Source organism: Malurus melanocephalus, unplaced genomic scaffold, assembly GCF_030028575.1.
Source record: "Malurus melanocephalus ecotype Western Australia unplaced genomic scaffold, MMel_1.1 scaffold_462, whole genome shotgun sequence".
Taxonomy (NCBI): domain Eukaryota; kingdom Metazoa; phylum Chordata; class Aves; order Passeriformes; family Maluridae; genus Malurus; species Malurus melanocephalus.
The window spans coordinates 335543-355882 of record NW_026623694.1 but is presented as its reverse complement, the minus strand read 5'-3'; the positions used below and the strand labels follow the sequence as shown (position 1 = coordinate 355882).

The 20340-nt window shown below is 40.8% G+C and overlaps 1 protein-coding gene across 9 annotated transcripts in view; it reads left to right on the top strand.

Annotated features, from left to right (window-relative positions):
- Positions 1-20340, top strand: part of EHBP1 (EH domain binding protein 1) — a 196459-nt gene that overhangs the window by 137465 nt on the left and 38654 nt on the right. For 2 of the 9 annotated variants that reach the window (XM_057380587.1, XM_057380580.1), the window contains 5 exons: positions 7297-7444; positions 13404-13520; positions 16482-16609; positions 19312-19453; positions 19605-19711. In XM_057380587.1, the coding sequence (XP_057236570.1) occupies positions 7297-7444; positions 13404-13520; positions 16482-16609; positions 19312-19453; positions 19605-19711 (642 nt within the window). The remainder of the gene's footprint in view (positions 1-7296; positions 7445-13403; positions 13521-16481; positions 16610-19311; positions 19454-19604; positions 19712-20340) is intronic. The other 7 variants (XM_057380582.1, XM_057380588.1, XM_057380581.1 and 4 more) reach the window with 7 other exon arrangements.

Here is a 20340-nt window from a genome sequence, read left to right as displayed (position 1 = left end):
GCCACAAACTCCCTCAAAGTCCAAATGCATTTATTCAGGAAACACGGAATTATATRTATTTTTAAATGCCCAAATACTCCCCCCACCCCCAAATTGTGAGTGCTCTCTCTACCTGTAGGTTGKTTTTTTTTTTGCCGTGTTTAAAACACAATAGCATCCTAATTATTTTCTGAACCATTCTGAAAAGTACAGCTTTTGTAACTTTTTGACATTTCAGGTTTAAAAAAAATTAAAACGTTGCCACCAGCTTGCACTATGAGCAGCCTGTAATAACAGTTAAAAAAGCTTTCTGAACTATTTGACAAGATTTCTTAGTGCTGAGGCCATATGCTGTAGCCTTTAAGCTATTTCTTCCTATCAGTTTCATTATCACCTGCCTCTGAGTCTCCAATATCATCAGTAAGCACATGCAGAATCATAATTATGCCATGTACAAGTTCTTTGATAACATGTACAGTTTTCTTCTTAATTCTTTATCAAATGCATTGATCGTGGCATGTGTGCATTGATCCAGGTCCACCATCTGGCTGTGTGTGATAAGCACAGTGGCATCTTTGCATTTCCACTGTCATTCATTGCGCTACAATTTGGCTGCAGGGGAGTAGTGGCTGGGATTAGCCCTGTTCTGCTACTTACTTGCATTTTAAGTTGACACCTCTACAGCGGCTCAGACCACATTACAAACTGAAACACATACGCACGACTTAGTGATGTGACACTCCTCAATAAGCTTACTCCACTAGCTACTCAACAATCTGTAATTGGATTTGTAGGAATAACAGCAAAAGATTTCCTAAGAATTGCTGGGGACAGAAGGTGAAGTTTTCTCATTATTGGCAAAAGGCTAGGTATAGATCTTAGGCGATTGGTATTTTCCATTAAAAAAACCTGCCAGCAGTTTGCAGGACTTTTTCAACAACAACAAAAAAAAAAACACACCACAGTAAAATAGGGTCCAGGGAGATGTARGGTTTGCACTTGTTCTTTTCATTCTCATCACACAGAAGCAGACAGAGATCTCGTTACCCTCCCCCAAAAATTAAGAGAAGGGGGGGAGGAAAACCAACTTTGGGAGGCCCCCTGCAGCCCCTGGCTTTGTTGGGCTGGGAGTGACCCGGGAGCATTCCTCAGGAGGGCACGTCCCCTCCCTTGGCGCGGCAATGCCCGCCCGAGGAGGAACCTTCCCAGGATGGCAGTCGGGGAGATGATGCTGCTCTCCAGCTTACGCATCCCGGGCACTTGCCAAAAGCCTTTGTTTCATAACACCACTTTTTTTTTTTTTTTTTTTTTTTTTTTTTTTTTTTTTTTTTTTTTTTTTTTTTTTTTTTTTTTTTTTTTTTTTTTTTTTTTNNNNAAATTATAAAGTCAAGTTTACACAAGAGAAAATCCCTTAAGTGGAGCTCGACGAATGTTGACTCCGACAATGAGTAAGCAGCTTTCTTAACTCCTGTCTGTAACTCAGCTGTGGAAAGGAGCAGAAAACACCATCTGTAGCCTGTTCCTCTCAGATCAGACATTCTGCCCTGCCTGGATGGATGATGGCACTATTTTGGGATTTTTCTGGGCCTGCATGGGTTTGTGGGTCACACCAATAGCGCTGACAGTGACAGGCAGAACAAGCTGGTGGATCCCAGCACCTTAGGTGATCGCTGACCTTAATTACACTTCCCGGATGGGGGASAGCACAAACTTGCCTAAGCAGGGAAAATTCCAGGGAAGAAGTTAGAGGAGGTTTTTGTCTCTGCTTTTGGTTTAGGTCAGCTTTGTCGGTGGCGTTTCCTGGGGCTGCCCTTGCAGGGTTCTCTGGGAGAGCTCTTGGCGTAAACGTAAGCAAGGACAGGAGAAAAACACAAAATGTTTTTGGAATTGGCTATTTCAGCCTGTCYCTAAAACTTGCTGTAGAGCCAAGTGTAGTGTGAAACAGACGTGATCACCTCTGCCACAGAGATGTGCAGCTCCCAAATGGTTAAATGGGTTAAAACTTATTTATCTGAATTGAACTTGGGGGCTGTTTAGCAGAATGCTCCAGCACAAATACCTGTGGTTCACTTTGACGTTACAATTTTTTTTGTTGGTTTCTTTACTTATAAATACTTGAACTGTTAGACCTTTTACTTTTTTCTCTGAGAAAGATGTATTTGTACCAGATTAGAAAAGCTAAACTGTTTCTTTACATTGAATAATCAGCCTGTCATGACAAATCTATCTACTTCTGCATGAGTAGGTGCCAGTTTGACTAGCTTCTTTTAGGCTCACACTGGGTTTTAAGCTGGATCCGTGTGCATGACTGGCAGTGCATTTGTTGGACCAGATCTAAGGAGCCAGAGAGCGTTCAGCTCCTTTTTGCCTACAAAAGAGCAGCCAGACAACCAGCAAGAGGCCTTGGATGTAGCACAAGGTGATACTTACTTAGTCAGCCATTCTTTTTTTCAAATATTTTTTTTTCCCCCATTCAGTAATCTAAGAGTTTTTCAGTTTCACAATGACATAAGGAATTAAATTATCAGTGGATTGTTTTGCTGCAGCCACCATTCTTCGCACCAGAAATACTGTACCAAGTGAATTGTACATTTTCCTGAAGAACATAAAATTATTAAAAGAATTTAAAAATAAAAAGAAAATTGCTGGCTGTTTCTTTAAAAATACCCCCTTGGTTTAAGGAGGTGTTTTCCATTTTACAGCCACGCAACCCCATTTTGTTGTGAMTTTTGGGAGCTTTTTTTTCTAAAGGGGGACAGCTTTGTTAAGATATTGTTTGTGATGCTTCCAGTTTTAGACTTTGAGCTACTTCTGTGTTCATTCTGTCTCGTCTCATCAGTGTATCGGTGCCATAGCTCCTAAGCCAACAGCTACTTAAGCAATTTGATACTTTTTGTGATATGTGTTCATGAAAAAGTATTTTCAAGGGACGTGCAGTTTATGGACAGTGAGGTAACTGATGCAGACACCAGGCAGAAGGCAGAAAATACCCAAAGTATTTATATCTGTCTTTGCTTCCCATCTCCTACGATCTGAAAAGCCACAGAAATCCAAAGCTACTTTTGTTTATTCCTTGCTTAGCAATCCATGTTTTGCTCACTACCTGTGTGTTTTGAGCTGTTCTGAAACAGTGGTAGAGACCAAACATAAATGTGGTCCCCAGGGTGATCAAAGATTTAATCTGACCAGATGGGACAAACTTGAGAAAGATTTTGACTTTCCACTCTGTTTTGCAACAAGAAAGGCTGATTTTTTTTTCCTCCCGTTCTTTCTTTGTTAGCAAAGGCAGAGATCAGGCCATCCCCAGAGGAATGAGCAGGTGTGGCCATTTACAAGCATGTCTGGTTATATTATAAACCAACATAAGAAAAGTTTGAAATGGTTTGAAAAGATCTGCTAAACAGTTTTAATGTTTCATCCCAAATCCTATTTACTCAAACAAGAGCCAATCAAGATCACAGTACAACGCAGCCTGCTCAAACCTTTAAAGCTCATGTAATTTTATTTTTTTTCAATTTTTTTTTTTTTTATCCTGTCTTCTCCCCTCACTGAATAGGTACATTTTGGTAATCCTGAATAGGTACATTTTGGTAATCCTTGCCTCTGGACAAGCACAGAAGTCTTTTTCTTTCTGAATGGTTAATAACAGAGCCGTTCTTCCTGTCTAATGATGAAAGAGGTGGCAGTCAAGTTCTTTCTCTTRCATGTACTGTGCACTCACGGCTGACCACGAACCATTTTGAAACCTACAGCTACAGGAATCGCTCCCTCTCCTAGGTACAAATCTGGTTTGGTTTTGTTGCTGTGGATTATAAGTAATTTACCACATTTGTTTAATTTTCCTTTTGTCACCCAGTCTACGGACGCGGTAAARAATTTACTTTTTAAACCTCAAATAAATGCAGTTCACCAGATTGCATTTTTTTTATAGTGAGAGGAAGATACATTATCAGACTTCTGGTGTAAACTCATTTTGGATACTCCCAAAATTCTACCAAAGGAGGACTGAAAATCCCTGGCAAAGATTTTGTGGTTTATTTTCTTTTYTTTTTTTTTTTTTTTTAATATGAGAAGATTGCAACATTTTTAGTCATTTAAGGAGGTGGTTTTTAAGGGGGTATTTTTCTTTTTTTCCCCTGCAAGACTCCACCATTCTCAATATTTTCCTGAGCTGGGCAGCTCTCAGCTGGCTGGGTAATGATCTCGGAAACTGCCCCGCCAGTGTTTCGCAGTCGAATTCACCTTCCCAAATCCACGGCATAATTTTTGGCCAAAGTAATGTCAGTCATTGCCGTCTGCGGCGAGTACAAACAGGACCCCCTAATGGCAGCCATTTTTATTTGTTTCTTAAGATCCAAAGGCTGCTGAAAGAACAATTGGATAAAGTTGAGGATTGGAGAAGCTTGATTTTCTTGTTCCAGTGAAATGAAACTCYCGTCCTTTTTTTTCTTCCCCTTTCCCTTAAAAGCCGGAGTCAGCTAGGGGGTTGTAGCTGTGTCAAAGCCGTTGGGATGCCACTGCTGATCACTTTAATTACTAGGACTAAGGAGGATAAAATTAAAAGTAGCACCATTGAAGCAGTGGAAGAAAGCTTGCCGAGATGTCAGTGAACTGTGAAATATAAAAATTGCATACCAATACATTTTTATAGGAGGGAAACAAGGAATTACATTACTTATTCTTGAAGAGTTTGTCCTTAAATAGTGAAGTTTTGCTCACTGTGCATCTGCATGGCAGATCTTTAAACCATTACAAAATAGTTGGGGGAAAATAACAAAGAAAACTGTGATGTCTCTTTGGCATGTCAGGTTCGTGTCAGAGGGTGGAAGATTTTACTGAGTTTTCTTTTCAACTGTACAGGAAAAAAAAAATCCCTGTATGTGTATTTGCTTGGTCCTTTCTTGGTGCAGTGCTRCTCCTCATGTCTCCTGGTTTGTTCTTATTTTCATATCTTTGTTTTTGCTCTTCTGAGTGCTTTCCTTTCCCAATTCTAGCTTGCTCTGCTGTTTAACAATATTTCTGTACCTCAAAGCGTAATCCATCTACTTTTTGTCCTCAGTTTCATTGCTCCTTCCACCAGCGTTTCTCCTGCCAAGCTCAGTAAGCAGAGGGTTCAAATACCTGAATTGAATTTAAGCAAGAACTAGGCTGGTTTTTCCCTTATCCGCTGGTGATGATTGGCTTAATCAGCACAAACACAAGCCACCGTAATCTGTGTTTGCTTGGAGATCCCCGGGATGTTAATGACTATGCTAATAATTCGGGATGCAAGTTCTCTTTCGGGAGGAGGGGCGGAAAGGAGAAATCAGGCAGCTCAGTTTAGGGCATTTTTTTGTCACAAACACGTAACTGGACCTGTTTTAAATTACACGTGCTGAAGTAGATTAAATTGTTTGACGTTAAACCACACGGGAATCTTAATTTTGTACGTTCGTTCTTAAAAGTAATTTAAATTAAGCCCACAAGTTCCTGTATCCGAGGAATTAAGAATATTAGAGATTTGAGCAGTTTTATTTCAAGTAAAATTCGATGTAATTAATGGTACCAAATACTGTGGGTCGAAATAAAACCGTTTGCTGTGTCAGTTGGCTGGCTAGAAATTAAATTAAATTGATCTATTATAGTGCATAGGAGGAGGTGGGGGGGGGGAAGCTTTCCAGTTGTCTTTGTAATGTGTGCTTTACCAAATAAATTTTTGATAGAAGTGTTGCTCTGTGCCTTCTGGGGAAGTTAAAGGGTGAGAAAGCAAACAAAGCCCATGTGCCATCCCGCTGCCTCGCAGGGCCCAGGCAGGATTGTCTTTCCAGGGGAGGACATTAGGAGAAAAGTAAATCAAGGCAATCTGATAGGAAATCGGGACTCTGTCACTCAGAGGCGAGATATTGTGCTGTGTCCATACACTTTGTTTACTGTAGGGTTTTATGAGTTGTAACCTGCCCATGCAAGCTGTTAATGAGGCTAAATCTTTCTGCTTGAGGATTGAATTACAGCACACCTCTGGGCTAATGGTTATAAACAGAAAGTCCCATTAGGGCTGCATTCTGATTCAGTCATTTGCATTTTTTCCATTGTGCCGAGAACAATGCTGAGTAAATAGCTACAAACAAACAATTTACATGGAAATGGAGAAAATGTACCTAATTAGTATTTTGCGCTTGTTTTATTAATGATTGCTTAAACTAAATAGCACTTAGCAACAGCTCTCACCAGCCTCTGCAGGTGTGGGATGCTCGAGTTTCTGGGCTGGTGGGAAGGCTGCCAGGATGGCTCTCCAAAATGAGACAGTTTGTTATATTCCACTTAGTTCAGGTCAACAGCCTGTACCTGGGATTTATGCAGGTCATTATATCAATAAAACAAACGGATTGGCAGGTGAGATTTAAGCCAAGCACTGCCTTCCTTGCACTTAGGAGCATTTCTGATGTTGAGAAAAGGGGAGAAACAGTCCTAACTTTGCAAAAATCCCATGTTTGAGATGAAAACTTACGGAAACAGTGGAGTCTTACAGATACGTTTTAACACATCTTTCCATGAATATTTTTTTGTCTTGGTGGGTTAGTCTTTTGCAAAATTTCTTGCTGCAGAACTTGGTTTATCTGTGTAACTGAAATGTTATCATGCTTCTAAGTTATGAGCTTTAGTGGGACAGCACTATCTGGCATGGTTCCARCATGATCCCTTTAATTACTGACCAAAGCCCCACTAGTAGGATGTTTTAAAGAGATCCAAAATCTTTTCTACTGTGAGAGCATCTATTGTTCTTCCAGTAATTTTCATTAGTTTATTTTTTTTCCAAAGAAAAGTATCCATTGRAGTCAAAGAACATGCCTCAGATTTGATGCCCCTTTACACTTTGAAGTCAGCTTGGTGCTTGGRGTAACCAAGAGCAACATCAGGCTTCTCAGTTCAGTTCTGTGAGAGGATACTACTCAAATGAGTAATTCAATTTAGTAAAACCATTTCATAGCCACGGTAAAACTTGGCTCAGATCACTCATTGGGTGTGATTACTTTGAGACTAAAGTGTCTGCAAATTTTCATCAAGGTGTTTTTAYAGAACAGAATTTATAAAAGCTTCACATTGCAAATCATCAGGTTTCTAACGCAGCAATAATTTGGGGAATGCTTAGAAAAAAAATAATCTGACGCATGGATGTCTTTAAAAATTGTGGTGTGACACCCAACTGATATCGAGCGTCCTATTTATAATGTGGGCCAAGCACCATGCTGTAAACCAGTTCCTATCATGATGATCAGATTGAGAATGAAATTGCATTTCTGTCAATTACTGAGTTGGCAACTGTTCAATATATCTTAGCAGCAAGATGAAGAGCGGCGTCGGCAGCTGAGAGAGAGAGCTCGTCAGCTAATAGCAGAAGCTCGATCTGGAGTGAAGATGTCAGAACTTCCCAGCTACACTGAAATGGCTGCAGAAAAGTTGAAAGAAAGGTCAAAGGCATCTGGAGGTGAGCTGAGGAACCTTCTATCTTATTCCTATGGCAACCTAGRAACCAGAGGCCTTTTTGGGTATCACTTTTATTCGCACTTCAAAACGTTGTTGTTCATCAGGTGAATGTATCGAAAGACCTGGCTGGAGATGTGTTTTCCTAAATCAGTGTTTGTGTCACTTAATTTCCAGCAGTTAAAAGAAAAGAGTAYGTGGGATTGAAAGAAAAYGATGTTCTGTGAACAAATAGCTCAYGTTGGCSCATTATTTAGAGATTTGGCCSATTATTTAGAGATTTCTCTTTACCTACAGTTTTTTAGAACTTCATGGTCCTTGGTTCTCTTCAATATTTATTTTTATGTAGGAGCACAGACATTATTTTGGGGAAAAACAACGTTTGAAATATTTAATAAATGTCGTATTGTATTAAATGTGTTCTAAAGAACAGAATTTTAAAGGTGGCCTGTGAGAGGTGGGGGCAACAACCTTTTGATTTTAAACTGCARTCTTTTGACAGAGCACTTGCATTTACAGGTTTTGAGTTGTAATATTGCTATAATGTTATTAAACTGACTTTGAAATACCATTAAAATTCATATACCTGCCAGTGCTCTGAGCTGGAGTAATGCAGTGTCACTCAAACTCAAATAGGTGCTGAGCACACGTTTCAGTGCAGGCTTCTTGCTCYTTTAATGTCTTCTACATATTCTAAGGGAAATAGTGTTTCTCAACCTAAACTTGTAATCATAAGCCAAAGTGGAAGAAAAGTCCAGCTTGRTACTCASAATTCATTTWTAMYTCACAACTCRTTTATAAAGTTATAACTACTCTACYTATTGGGTTTTATCCAGTGTAACAATTTCACAYCTTTCTACTTTTGCATTGATTTGTACCTCCTACTTTGATTTTCCTTTGTTCATATGGTAGTTTGGCCAATCTATTTGAACTTCTCTTGGACTTCGAGTTTTCATTCCCTGTCTTGTTTTATCCCTCTTTGCTCTTTTAATGTCAATGTGCATTTGATAGCATTTCCTTCTACTCCCTCCTTCTCAAAAAGCTTTCCTTATGGCACACCTTCCATATAATTCTGCCACATCACTGGTGATGYCAGCTGCCRCACCAGAGCTCCACTCAAGTAATTMATTCTTCTAAAATGTAGTAGTTCTGTGTGAAATGGCACCAACTCTTAACAAASCAAATGAATTGGAATTATTTTTGGGTTTAGTCTTTTTCCTTTTTCAATTTCCACCAAAAATTGGGATTTAATAGACAGTTTCCTTATTACAACTGGACTCTGAATGTTTTCCCTGACTACATTCACATTTTTATTGTGTAGAGTTCTGTATTCCCTACACAATACCCAAGACAAGCTTATTATCTTATGTCTTATTATACGTCATTAATCTCTTCTTCTGCAGTGATTGAAATTACTTTTTGATTTACAAAAAGGGAATGTTCCAAATAATTTTACTCTCAATTCAGTTATTTCAGAAAAAAAGTGAGATTTCAGCTCTGGGATTCTGGAGTTTTTAAAGACTAACTTCTTCCTTACAACTGTAGGTACAAATGTGATCTCTTTCATTGTTTCTAGATGCTCATTAAGAATTTCATGCTTTGGCACTGGTGCARTATTCTCTGTTAAAAGGTTTTATTTAATCATGGTCTGAAAAACTCAAATGCCTATAGCAAGTTGAAACTTTCCTGGATAAGCAGCATCCCTAGCTATGAAATCCAGTCTTTTTCATAGGTTATTTGGCATGTGAGACAGAAAATACTTCTTCCTGCCAACTGCCAGAGGGTTTGGGATGGCAGCTTCAAATTTATTAGATGTCCTGCTAGCTTCAGGCCGATAAGARGATGCCTGGAGATGGATCCAGGGACAGTATCAAGATGGAGATCCAAATATCCTCCCTTTTCCTAGCAGCAACGGGACAGAGGAATTGGCATATTATCTAGGAATTGTCTGCTCTTCTGGGATTTTGGGTGSTGTGTTTTCTTTGCTCTCTCCATCMTTTATYTGAGACRGTGTYGGTCGGTGGTGGTGAGGACAGGGTATGGTCAAGATTTCCCTTGTGAGGCAGTGATTTTTAGGGAATATATGTGGTGGCCCAGCATCACTCATGCTCAGTCTCCAGCTCATGAAACAAGTGTTARGTCCTCAGTATTTTCAGCAGGCAGTGTTTCTATCTGTGGGGAGTTACTGCTGTGATTTCTTGTGTTGACATCGGATTTCTTGTACCCAGAACCAGTATTTCAACTCTGCATTTCTTCCATTCCCTGCYTTCACTGCCTTTATTGCTGTGCAGAGGTTCCTGTCACATCCTGTAGCCTTAAAGTGAACTCTGTAGATTAAATATCYCAACATCCAGAAGCCTGAAGGACTTCCCAGGGACAATCCTGGAGACATCTTCCCTGGAGAGGGAGAGCTGTTTGTGCAGCTCCAGCTTCTCCCAGTTACATGATCCAGCCCCCATCAATGCTTTTGTTTCTCTATGAAAATTATTCCTTTTTCATTTRATCTAGAAACTGATGCAGTCAGCTGCAACTCCTTCACATGTGGATAAGCTTAAATCAAGTTAAGAGAATATCGGTTTAAAAACAAGTTAGGCCTGACCTCAATCTGAAGGTCAGCTATAAAATGCTTCTGGGTCYTTTTCCACCAAAATTCTGGCATTTCCATGTGGTTCCAAAAGGTTCTTACCTCTCTCTGTGCAGTCCAGACTGCAGTCCATGCTGTGTAGGTAATGATCAGTGCTGTTCAGTTTTTGACTCAGTCCTTTATCTTTCTTTTTGTTCATTCCTTCATGGCRTAGCAAGACTTTGCTGTCTTTCTAGGATTCCAATTTACATACTTTTCAAGGAAACAGCTCTTCAGKCCTTTTCGAAATGTCTGCCCTGGTTCTAGACCAAGTGCTTTAAGTTTTTCACACTAGCAATTTGTTCTTTTCATAAAAGATATCTGTTATCTCTTCGTCATGTTGTTCCTTTTATCCTTTATAATTGCAAAATCTTGTTGTAACATGCTCCCTAAACACATTTCCTTTTTAATACACTGGAAGAACACTGAACTGGAAAAAACCCTAGAGTAGTTTAAATCAAGGAATCTAGATTTTATAAGATACTCAAAAAAATCTGAAATTACTTCAAATTACTGCYTTTAATTGATTTTTTTTAATATAAAGTGTAAATGTCCTGATAATCATATTCAGTCAAAGTCTGCCAACTTTAAATTAAATACTAGGTCAGGTTATTATCTGATACTAGAAACTGGTATCTTCCACATTCYCATCTCTTTTGTTTCCTAAAATGGTGGTGTCAAAGGCAATGCCTCTGATCTCATCTGGCTATATTAAATTAAAGAAAATCAAATAATCTAATAGAAGCATTCCCTCAGTATGCAGGAGTCCTAAACCCTGTCATCTTGTTTAGATTGTTTTGACACAGGTGGCTGCTAGCTGTGAGCTGACCTTGTGAGCTGACTCCTTTGGGTGATCCCAAAAGTCATTGCCTGCTTCAAGGCTCCAGGTGGATTTGTTTTTCCTCTGCCWTGACAGTGTCCCTCTTTTTTCTCTTCTACCTCTTCCAAATGTCCATAACAGCCCAGTCACGCTTTCAGTATGTCCCTGTGAACTCCAGGATTTATTGGAGAATGAACCAAATTTCTCCAACASCATCATGAAGGGTTTATAACGGTGTGCAAAGTCCAGCTCCTCATCAGAAACAGCAGAGCAGCTTCGAGGGAAATTCAGAACCATCAGAATTGCTGCTGGTTTTGCTTTACTGTTACAGGGGAATTGAGGGAGCAGCTGGTAAGAAAGGAGCAGTAGACGTAAAAAARTTAACGGGCTCCTAAAATGGGAATTATAGGTGCTGTGGGGATAAAGGGATAAAGAAATAACACAATTGTGTGACACTTGTGACAGCAGTGTGGGCCTGAAGTGCAAGCTTCAGGCGTGGGAATGAGGGTGAGCATGTTTCCAGGWGTGATCAGCACCAATCCTGGTCCAAACTTGTGCTATTCAGAATTATGGCATCTTGGTACTWTATTTAGGATCCTTTTTGTTTATTTGATGTTTGACTCCATGTCCTGTATTTATAATTCATATTTTTTTCCTATCTTAGGTGTTTTAAAGTTCCTTTAGTTGCTCTGTGTCTTGTTTCTTCAGAGATACTTCAGCCTACTCTCTTTTATCATTTTTACACACATGCATGCTCACRTAGGAAAAAAATGTTGGTGTAAGTCTGAACAAGTGCAGATAGCATTTGATATGAGATTTAAAATGAGTAAATACAATGCATCAACTTACTTTGAAAGTACTAATCTAGTTTTTATGGACTTTAATTTCATTATATATTTGTATTGAAAATGTGAGTCAGGATTTTTTCTGGGATCTGCTTCACARTTCAGAACTTGCTATTTGATCTTCCTCAGGTTACCTACTCTTTCTGTGCCATAATTTACCTACATCATCATCATAATTGTAATTATAATAATCACCTACTTCATAAAACATTATGGGGCTCATTTATGAGTGATATTCATAAGCTGCTCTGAGAAACTTGGTAGAAAGATCCCATAAAAAAAAAGTAATTATGATTATTATTATATTTAAAATGTGTGTAGCTTACAAACAACGCTGATGAAAAGCAGTGCAGTAAAGCACTTTTAACTTATTCATCGATGACTTGGATGAAGGGGCAGATGCCTGCTCAGTGAGTTCACTGCTGACACAGAGTGGGGAGCAGGGGCTGATACCCCAAAGTGCTGTGAGCCCTTCAGAAGGTCCTCGACAGGCTGAGATGGGGAGGGAAAACCTCCTGAAATTCAACACGGGCAGTGCAGGGTCCTCACCTGGGGAGGAAAAACCCCAGGCACCAGCCCAGGCTGGGGATTGACCTGCAGGGAAGCAGCTCTGGGGAGAAGGAGCAGGGGGACAACRAGCTGTCCATGGGCCAGCAGTGCCCTGGGGACATTCCCAATGGGATCCWGGGCTGCGTTAGGAATTGCATCACCAGCAGGTCAGGGAGGTGATCCTGCCCMTCTGCTCAGCCCTGCTGAGGCACATCTGGAGGGCTGTGTCCAGTTCTGGGCTCCTCAGGACAGCAGAGAGCTCCTGGAGCAGCAGAGGGTGACAGAGAGGGACCGGAGCCCCTCCCTGGTGAGGAAAGGCTGAGGGAGCRGGGCCTGTCCAGCCTGGAGAGGAGACCCTGAGAGGGGCCCTCAGCAATGTCTGTGGGGTGTGCAGGGAGGCTCAGAGCAGGGAGCAGCCTCTGCTCCGTGGGGCAATGGCACAGGAGGCACAGGAGGCTGCAGGTGACCGTGAGGAAGGGGATCCTCACTGAGCAGCGCCCCAGCACTGGGACAGAATACCCTGAGAGGCTGTGGAGTCTCCCTCGCTGGGGACATTCCAGAACCATTGGGACACCATCCTGTGCCAGTGCTCTGGGGTGACCCTGCTTGAGCAGGGAGCTTGGACCCGGTGACCCACGGGGGTCCCTCCCAACCTGACCCATCCCATGATTTTTGGCAAGCAGCAATTCATGAGTGTGCTCTCACTGCAGCTGACATAGGGATGTTCCATAAGTGGGAGCTTTCCCTGTACCAGAAGGAGACTTTAATACCCAGCAAGGTACAATAATCATTGCTTTGGGATGTGCTGTAAAAAATGAGGAGGAACGACTCTCAGCAAGCTGAGAATTCGGTACCTGGAGCCCTTCTCAGGAGACAGCAGCTCAAGGTCCTTCTGCTGCCCAGAACCATCTGAGCCATGGCATCTTTGGCACCGATTCTGCAATATGGAGAACTGGGAGCCTGGGGAAAACCCTGAGTGGACAGAGTGGGGTCTTCTTCCAGACTTATTTAATTATTTGCATTTTTATCATAACTCAGCTTGTTCTCTAAACCATTCTCTTTTTTTTGAGTGATGTGTTGCATGTACATATGAAAATACTAACCTCAATGCTGTGTGTTCCTACAGATGAGGATGAGGATGATGATAATATTGAGATAGATACTAATGAGGAGGCTCCTGAATGCTCTGTTACTGGAGGTGGAGATGAACTTACTAACCTAGAAAATGACCTTGATTCAACGGGTAATTTAAATAATGGCTATTTTGTGTATTTTGCATGACTAACAGTCCGTCATCATATGAGTACTGGTGTGCTGCTTGTCTCTCTGTCAGCTTTATTCCCTTKTGCCTTTTCAGGTCTATTAAACCCTAATGTTTAATATCCTTCGTTCATGTTTAGTTGAAATTTAAATTCAGCAAGATCACTATTTCCAGCAATGTCAGATTTAAATGCTTCTTGCTTTGATGGGGAAGGGGACCCCCAGCCCCACTGGTAAAGCAGAGCCACCTGAAAGCACCCTGGATGGTGCCAGGTAGGCAGAGGGATGAGCATGGGTGAGATGCCCCTCTAGACTGCCATCCTGGCCCATCTGCTCAGGGARGAGGAGCAAATGTGTCTTTGTGTGTTCCTACAGACTTGGTGTCTCTCTGGTTCCTTCCTGAGGACCAGTTCTTGTGTTTGCACCTTGTTGCCCCAGTGTTGCCAGGCATGGAGGTATAAATATGAACAAAATTGTCTTGTTTACTTATAACAGTGTTCAAATAGTAAGGGTTCTATTGCCACATAAAATCACAGGGGTGGTATTCTCCCCTTTCAAACATCTTCAAGCCAAACTGGAGTTTATATCATAAATGTGGCACTAAGTAATTTGGAATCTTACAAGGGTGATGCTTATTTTGAAAGGAGCTTGATCTTCAAAGATGTGCAGAAGGAAATGGCCGCCCAAAAGAGGCTCCTCTGCTTGCTGGAGGAGTTTRTTCTCTGCACAAATCTGCCTGTTCCAGTCAGCCCTGAGGAGTGCCAGGGTCTCTGTGGCTCTGTTTGAGCCTTTCTGCTCACTGCAGACATGGCCAGCACAGAATTGTGTCTTGAAACAGGCACTACAAGAGGGAACTTCTTCAGCACCCTCCGGCTTGATACTGCCCATGCCAGTCAGACCCAAATGTGTAGTCCTTAATATGTTAAATCAGAACTTACTTTGAATTTGTTCTTTGTAAATTAAACCAGCAGTTATGTGTACGTAGCACTTCCTAGTCTTGCTTGCTTCCAAAAGATTTGTCATCTCCTTTGGGTTTTTTTTTTTTTATTCAAGGATTTCCAGACACGTAAGAAAATAGATTTAGTGTTTCCAGCATTTGAATTTAGCTTACTTAAAGCAGAATCCTGTAAAATAATTTTTCAATAAAAGCAGGTTAATTTTAGGAGGAATAGAAAATAGTGAGTGAATATTCCTGTCACATTGCCCCCATGACTTACCATTGTTTATTTCTGTGGGCCCTTTTTCCTGAGAGGCACCTTTTCATGGACACAAACCCACTGCCCAGTGCTCCATGTCCAACATGGRGAGATGTTCTGAAAGACAYCTGAGACTTCRTTTTGCAGTTCAGTCTGCACAGTARCCAGAGRTATAGACRAGTAAGAAAGAGGATGGGCAGTAATACAGAAAGCACTCTAGTGCTGTGATAGAAATCAGGGTGCACAGGTTTTGATGTAAATCTGCCAGTTTGTAGTTCTAATGAGTGCTGAATCTCCTAGGGTCACCTAAAAGTGCAACTATAAGGGACTTTTCACATTTGGGATCATTATGGACCATCTTAATTAGTCCCCTGCAGAATCTTAGTCCCTCCCATCTCTCTCAAGAAGAGAAAACTTCATTTTTATTGTTTGTTGGTTTTAAGTATCRCTCTGCCTGTGTTTGTCAGTACTTCTACATGTTGTGCACCTCTTATATCACAGTTATTTCACAGTGTTTATGTGTGAGAATGTGCATGTACCTACATGTGAGCCTCAGTCAGGGACACCCTGGCTGGGTGTGCCAGAGGAAAGGGAAACCATCCTTCCTTCTTCACAGTCCAACCCAGCCCAAGGCTGCTGGAGACAGGCAGCATTTGGCTGCCAGCACACCAAATCTGTTTGGGCTGATCAGAATTGGAAAACTCCAAACCTTGGAAGGARCTGTGTGGCTGAATGGTCATAACTCCACTTTCCACACCAACTAGAAGTCACCAGCCAGTGAAAAASTCAGGTTGTGCACATGGGAAAACACAGGAGCTGCTCTTTGCTGTGCCTGGGAGCCAAGGCCCAGGTGTGAGTGCATCCCTTGTGCAGGTGATGCTCCACTGCTCCAGCTCAGGGGCGATTCCTCACAGAGWGTGTGTGTCTGGGGCTTCTGTGCCAGTGTTCCTGTGCTTCCCTGCCCAGGGACAGCTCCCAGTCCATTGTTATTAACACCTTCCTCCTCCTTATTTGTGTGTGTGTGGAGGTAACTGAGTGTGGGGGTGTGTTACAAATTCATGCAGTTGCCATCACGTACAGAATGAGCGTTACTGGGAGGTAAAATTCTCAAYTGCTGTTTTTTTGGGCTCTGATCCAAGTTGCTAAAATCGATGAAAAAAATTTAAGGGCTTTAGCAGACTTCAAATCTGTCCCTTTGATGCAGTTCTGAAGCTTTTTATGACTCCCAGTTTCAACATATTCTATGAATGATAGTAAATTATTACTAGAAACTTATCTTTTTTGGTCCTGAAATTTTATGAGAAGCTGTGCCAGGAGCCTTAGGATGAATTAGTAGTTCATAAACTTGAGKGGTTATCACTATGTAAATTACATGATAAATTGTTAGATGTCATCTTTAAATAAATGGCTTTTTAAGTGTTWTACCAAAGTATAGGTATGTACCCACCAGGAGTAATTTTAAACATTATCTGCTTTCTGTGTTTTTCATCTGCTGTCTGCAAGCATGTTTACTTGTTCAGCTGAGTGTCATGTATGTTTTCCAAGAAAAAATCTGTATATGTTACACAAACTTGCACCAATCCCAAWCACAAAAACAAATCCTTCTAGTTTTGGTTTGGTTTTTTTTTTTTTAAAGTTTGAAATGATAGCAAAGTGAATTAAATCTACCTTTTAAATTGCTACATTGTTGTAGCGAGTCTGCATTGAAATGCATCTCACTCTGTTGTATGTGGTATTTGCATATTTAGCAGAACAAAACAGTAAGTTGGTGGATTTGAAGCTGAAGAAGATCCCAGAAGCTCAGCCACAGGTGGCAAATTCACTCTCCAGTGCTGCTCAGAAAACTGTAACAGATAGCTCAGAGCAAGACATTAAGGTAAGTTTTGCTTAATGCTTTTGTTTTGGTACCTGTGTGTTATGATCGAGGGTTTGTATGTTGTGAGGAGGAAAATAATTTCTTACCAAATCCTTCAGAGTTAGAAACAGAAAATCTTCGTGGCAGTGCAGTTACATGGTTTGCAATGCACTGGGTTTTTTCCTGTTGATTGATCAACACATTTCCCTTTTTTTTTTTTTTTTTTTTTTTTTTTTTTTTTTTTTTAATCTTGATTCTTGTCATTGGCAGAACACTAACAGATATAAGAAGCTCTCTCAATTCTGCCTGCTCAGGTTGTTACTGATATCAGAAATGCAGCACGGGCTCCATCCTGCTGCTGGTGCAATCAGCAGACAGACTGCCTGACTTGAATGGCAGTGGAGTTGGACTCTCAGAGATTTATTTCCCTCCCAGTCCTGGTCCTCTGTTTTTCCTACATTAAAATTAAGCCTTGGTACACTTTCAAGGCTTACATACTTTGGGTGCTCGATGAGTGCTTCTGAGAAAAACAGACACAAGTATGTGGTGTATGTGGGCACTTTGCCTATTCTTAATGTTCACCACTTCAGCATAAAGTGCCCACCAATCAATTTTCCATTTCATTTTCTTAATTAGACCCCTTGTGTTCTCGCTATTCTATTTTTTTTTTTAAATAGTCCCTGTATGTCATTAATATCCCCATGGCTCTGGGGCACTTCCAGTTGGGTATAACTTTTCACCCACCTGCAGTCTGTGGGGAGAGCGCTGCTGACTGAAAGGATTTCCTTCCCCAGATACAGAGATGCTTTGAAGTCCCAAAACAATGACTTTCATTGCTTTTCCCTTACACTGTCGGTTCCTATAAATTGGTGATGAAAGTGTGTGGCAGCAGCAGAGGACTTTCGGTCTCTATCTTTGAACAAAAGGAAGCCTGGATCAAGTCTGATTTTTGCGTTCAATTTAGCTTTCTGCAGTGGATTTAATGCAAAATGAAGCTGGCCCAAGAATAATACAATGGATTGAAAAGGCTAACTGAATTAGTGGGCTTAGAGGAATACATTTGTAAAGTGGCAGAAGTCCCCAGTCATAAAAAGGTTTCTTAAAATGGGATTTACTAGCTAATCACACTGATATTTTAGCATGTTGCCAGGCCTAAAAAATTAGTCGTGTTTGTTTATTTTGGTAAAGACTCTGGTTTAGGCTGTCAGATGGTTATTGTGCTAATAGCAGGAAACCACCTTTTATTTAACCAGAATCATAACCACCTGATTAGTGCAGCTGAAAAGTCGTCCAGAGATATAAGCAATACTTGTTTAAGCTTAATTCTGTGAAATGACACCCAGGCTGCCTCTTAGGGTCATTTGGTATCGCCTAACGTGACCAAAAATTGAATTTCTCTTTATAAAAAAAAAAGCATTTGTGAAGGAGTTGGTTCTTTTTAAGGTACTGCCACAAAAAGGTGCAACTTAACAGTTTATCTCTGCGTGCGCCTTTTCTGAGGAAGAGTTGAAAGGCGGCGTTATAAGGAATATATGGTGTCCATCTGTTCTCGTGGAGCTCTTGGCATTGAGGTGGATTTGTTTTTTAATAAAATGCAGTTTACAGGTTTCTAAATGAGGCATTCTGTGTTTGTGGAAAAGGATAAACTGTTACCTTCCCTTGGGGATTGTGTATCCCCGGCCTCCTTGAGGCGAGAGAATAGGCCGTTGGAGAACTCCCTCATTACCGATTGTCTCAATGCAGAGGAAGGGCAAAGTCTTGGTAGCTTTTGATAACCAGTTTCAGCATTCAGCAGGCTTAGCTATTAGTCATGCATCTTAGCCTTTCCCTATTTACTTTCAAAACACTTAATAAAAATAATAAAAGATTAGGTATAAAATGAAATATTTGTTTGGTACACAGCACCTCGGTATCTGCAGCTTCCACACACCACGGTGGTTCGGTCTTCTGGGATATTTCGTGTTGATAGAATCATTTGAATTTGTTACCAGTATTAACATAGGAAGCCCTGGAAAAGATAATTGTAGTTTCCTTAGCTGTAAAGGGCTTACTTACAAATCTGGCTTTGGAAAGTTATAGCTGATGAAATGCAGTTCAGTGGGGTAGCATTATAATCCTACCTTTTAGACTTCATCCAGCATTAGTGGTTTATCTCAATGGGCATAAAATTAGAAACTAGTTCTTCTTGTCATACAAGTCTATGGGACTAGAGAAAGCGACAGATTTCTGCACCGGGCAGGGAGGGAGGCTGAAGGCAACATGCTTTCAAATGATACAGATCGTGTTCRGGGGCAGAGACGCCGCGACTTGGCAGCAGCACGCGCGGGGTTTGGCACGGCAAAGGTGCAAAGGAGAGATTTTTTTGTTTAAAATCGGCATTGCTGGCAAATGCCGGGCACAATGAAGAGGTCTGGCTGGTAAAGAAGTAGAGACTTGTGCAGGAGGGTGCCCACAGAGCAAAAAAGCTAGTCGTTGCCACCACATGTTAAACAAAAAACAAAAAAAAAAAAAAAAAAAAAAAAAAAAAGGGGAAAGTTAATCACTCTTCTACTTTTTTTCCCCACAGCTGATACTTTCATCCAATATGAACCGCAGCCCGAGTTGTGAAATGCACTTTGCAAAAGCTGTGTCCTGTCCCCTCACTAAAAACGTACCTTTCAAATTAATGTCTTCCCGCTTGTAAACAAAAGAAACTGTTGTGTGTCTGGTTTTTTTTTTCCCAGCAGAATGGAACAGAGGAACATCGTGCTGAGCGATCACAAAAAGCAGCAGAACGGTTTAGAAATCCCGTTGTGTTCAGCAAGGACTCGACCGTCAGGAAAACTCAGCTCCAGTCTTTCAGTCAATACGTGGAGAGCAGACCAGGTAGGAGAAAATATAAAACCTGTTTTCCCCATCTTATGATTTAATAATATTTAACAATAAATATATGAAAACCCGATAATGTAAGTCCACATTTCAATACATAAATATCAAGCTTTATAATAATTTTACATGTCTTTTCCCTTTTTTCAAGAGATGAAAAGGCAGAGATCAATACAGGAAGATACAAAGAGAGGAAATGAGGAGAAGGCTGCGATAGCTGAGACTCAGAGGAAGCCATCAGAAGATGAAGTGCTTAATGTATATTAATTTTTTGTCTGGTTTCATGATTGCTGATAATTCCAAACTGTATGTGGAAATAGTGCCTTTATTTGTTAAAATGAGATGTTAGGGTTTTTTAGATGTCAATCTCCAGTGCATTCAAAGCAGAGTGAGAGGGGTGCACTGTTGAATTAGTCTGCAGTGTGGTGATAATTGTCAGATAAAAAAAATGAATTTTTCAGAGTTCCACAGCCCCAGCTTCCTTGAGACATTTCCATCAGGGCACTTCCCATAAAGAGATTCCAGTATTGATCTACCGGGAGGATTTTAATTATTACAATAGCAGATACCGCAGAGCTGCAGTTAGAGGGAAGAGTCACATGAGACCTGCTAGAATTTCTCAGCCAACCCATTTTGTTGGCTTGGGTTAATGGGTGTTCAACCTTTCCATTATCCAGATCAGCCGTGAATTACTAGCTGAATGATGTTTGCATTAATATAATATATATGGTAATTTCTTCACTTAATTAACGGGGAGGTTCAGCTCAGTAGGGGTATGGGCTGATCATGTGTAAAATTGATTTGTGAGGGAAATATTTGATAGACCGCGGGGAGAAAGCTGGTTTTGATGGACAGCTGCGGGACAGAAGCAGGAAGAACCAAGTTTT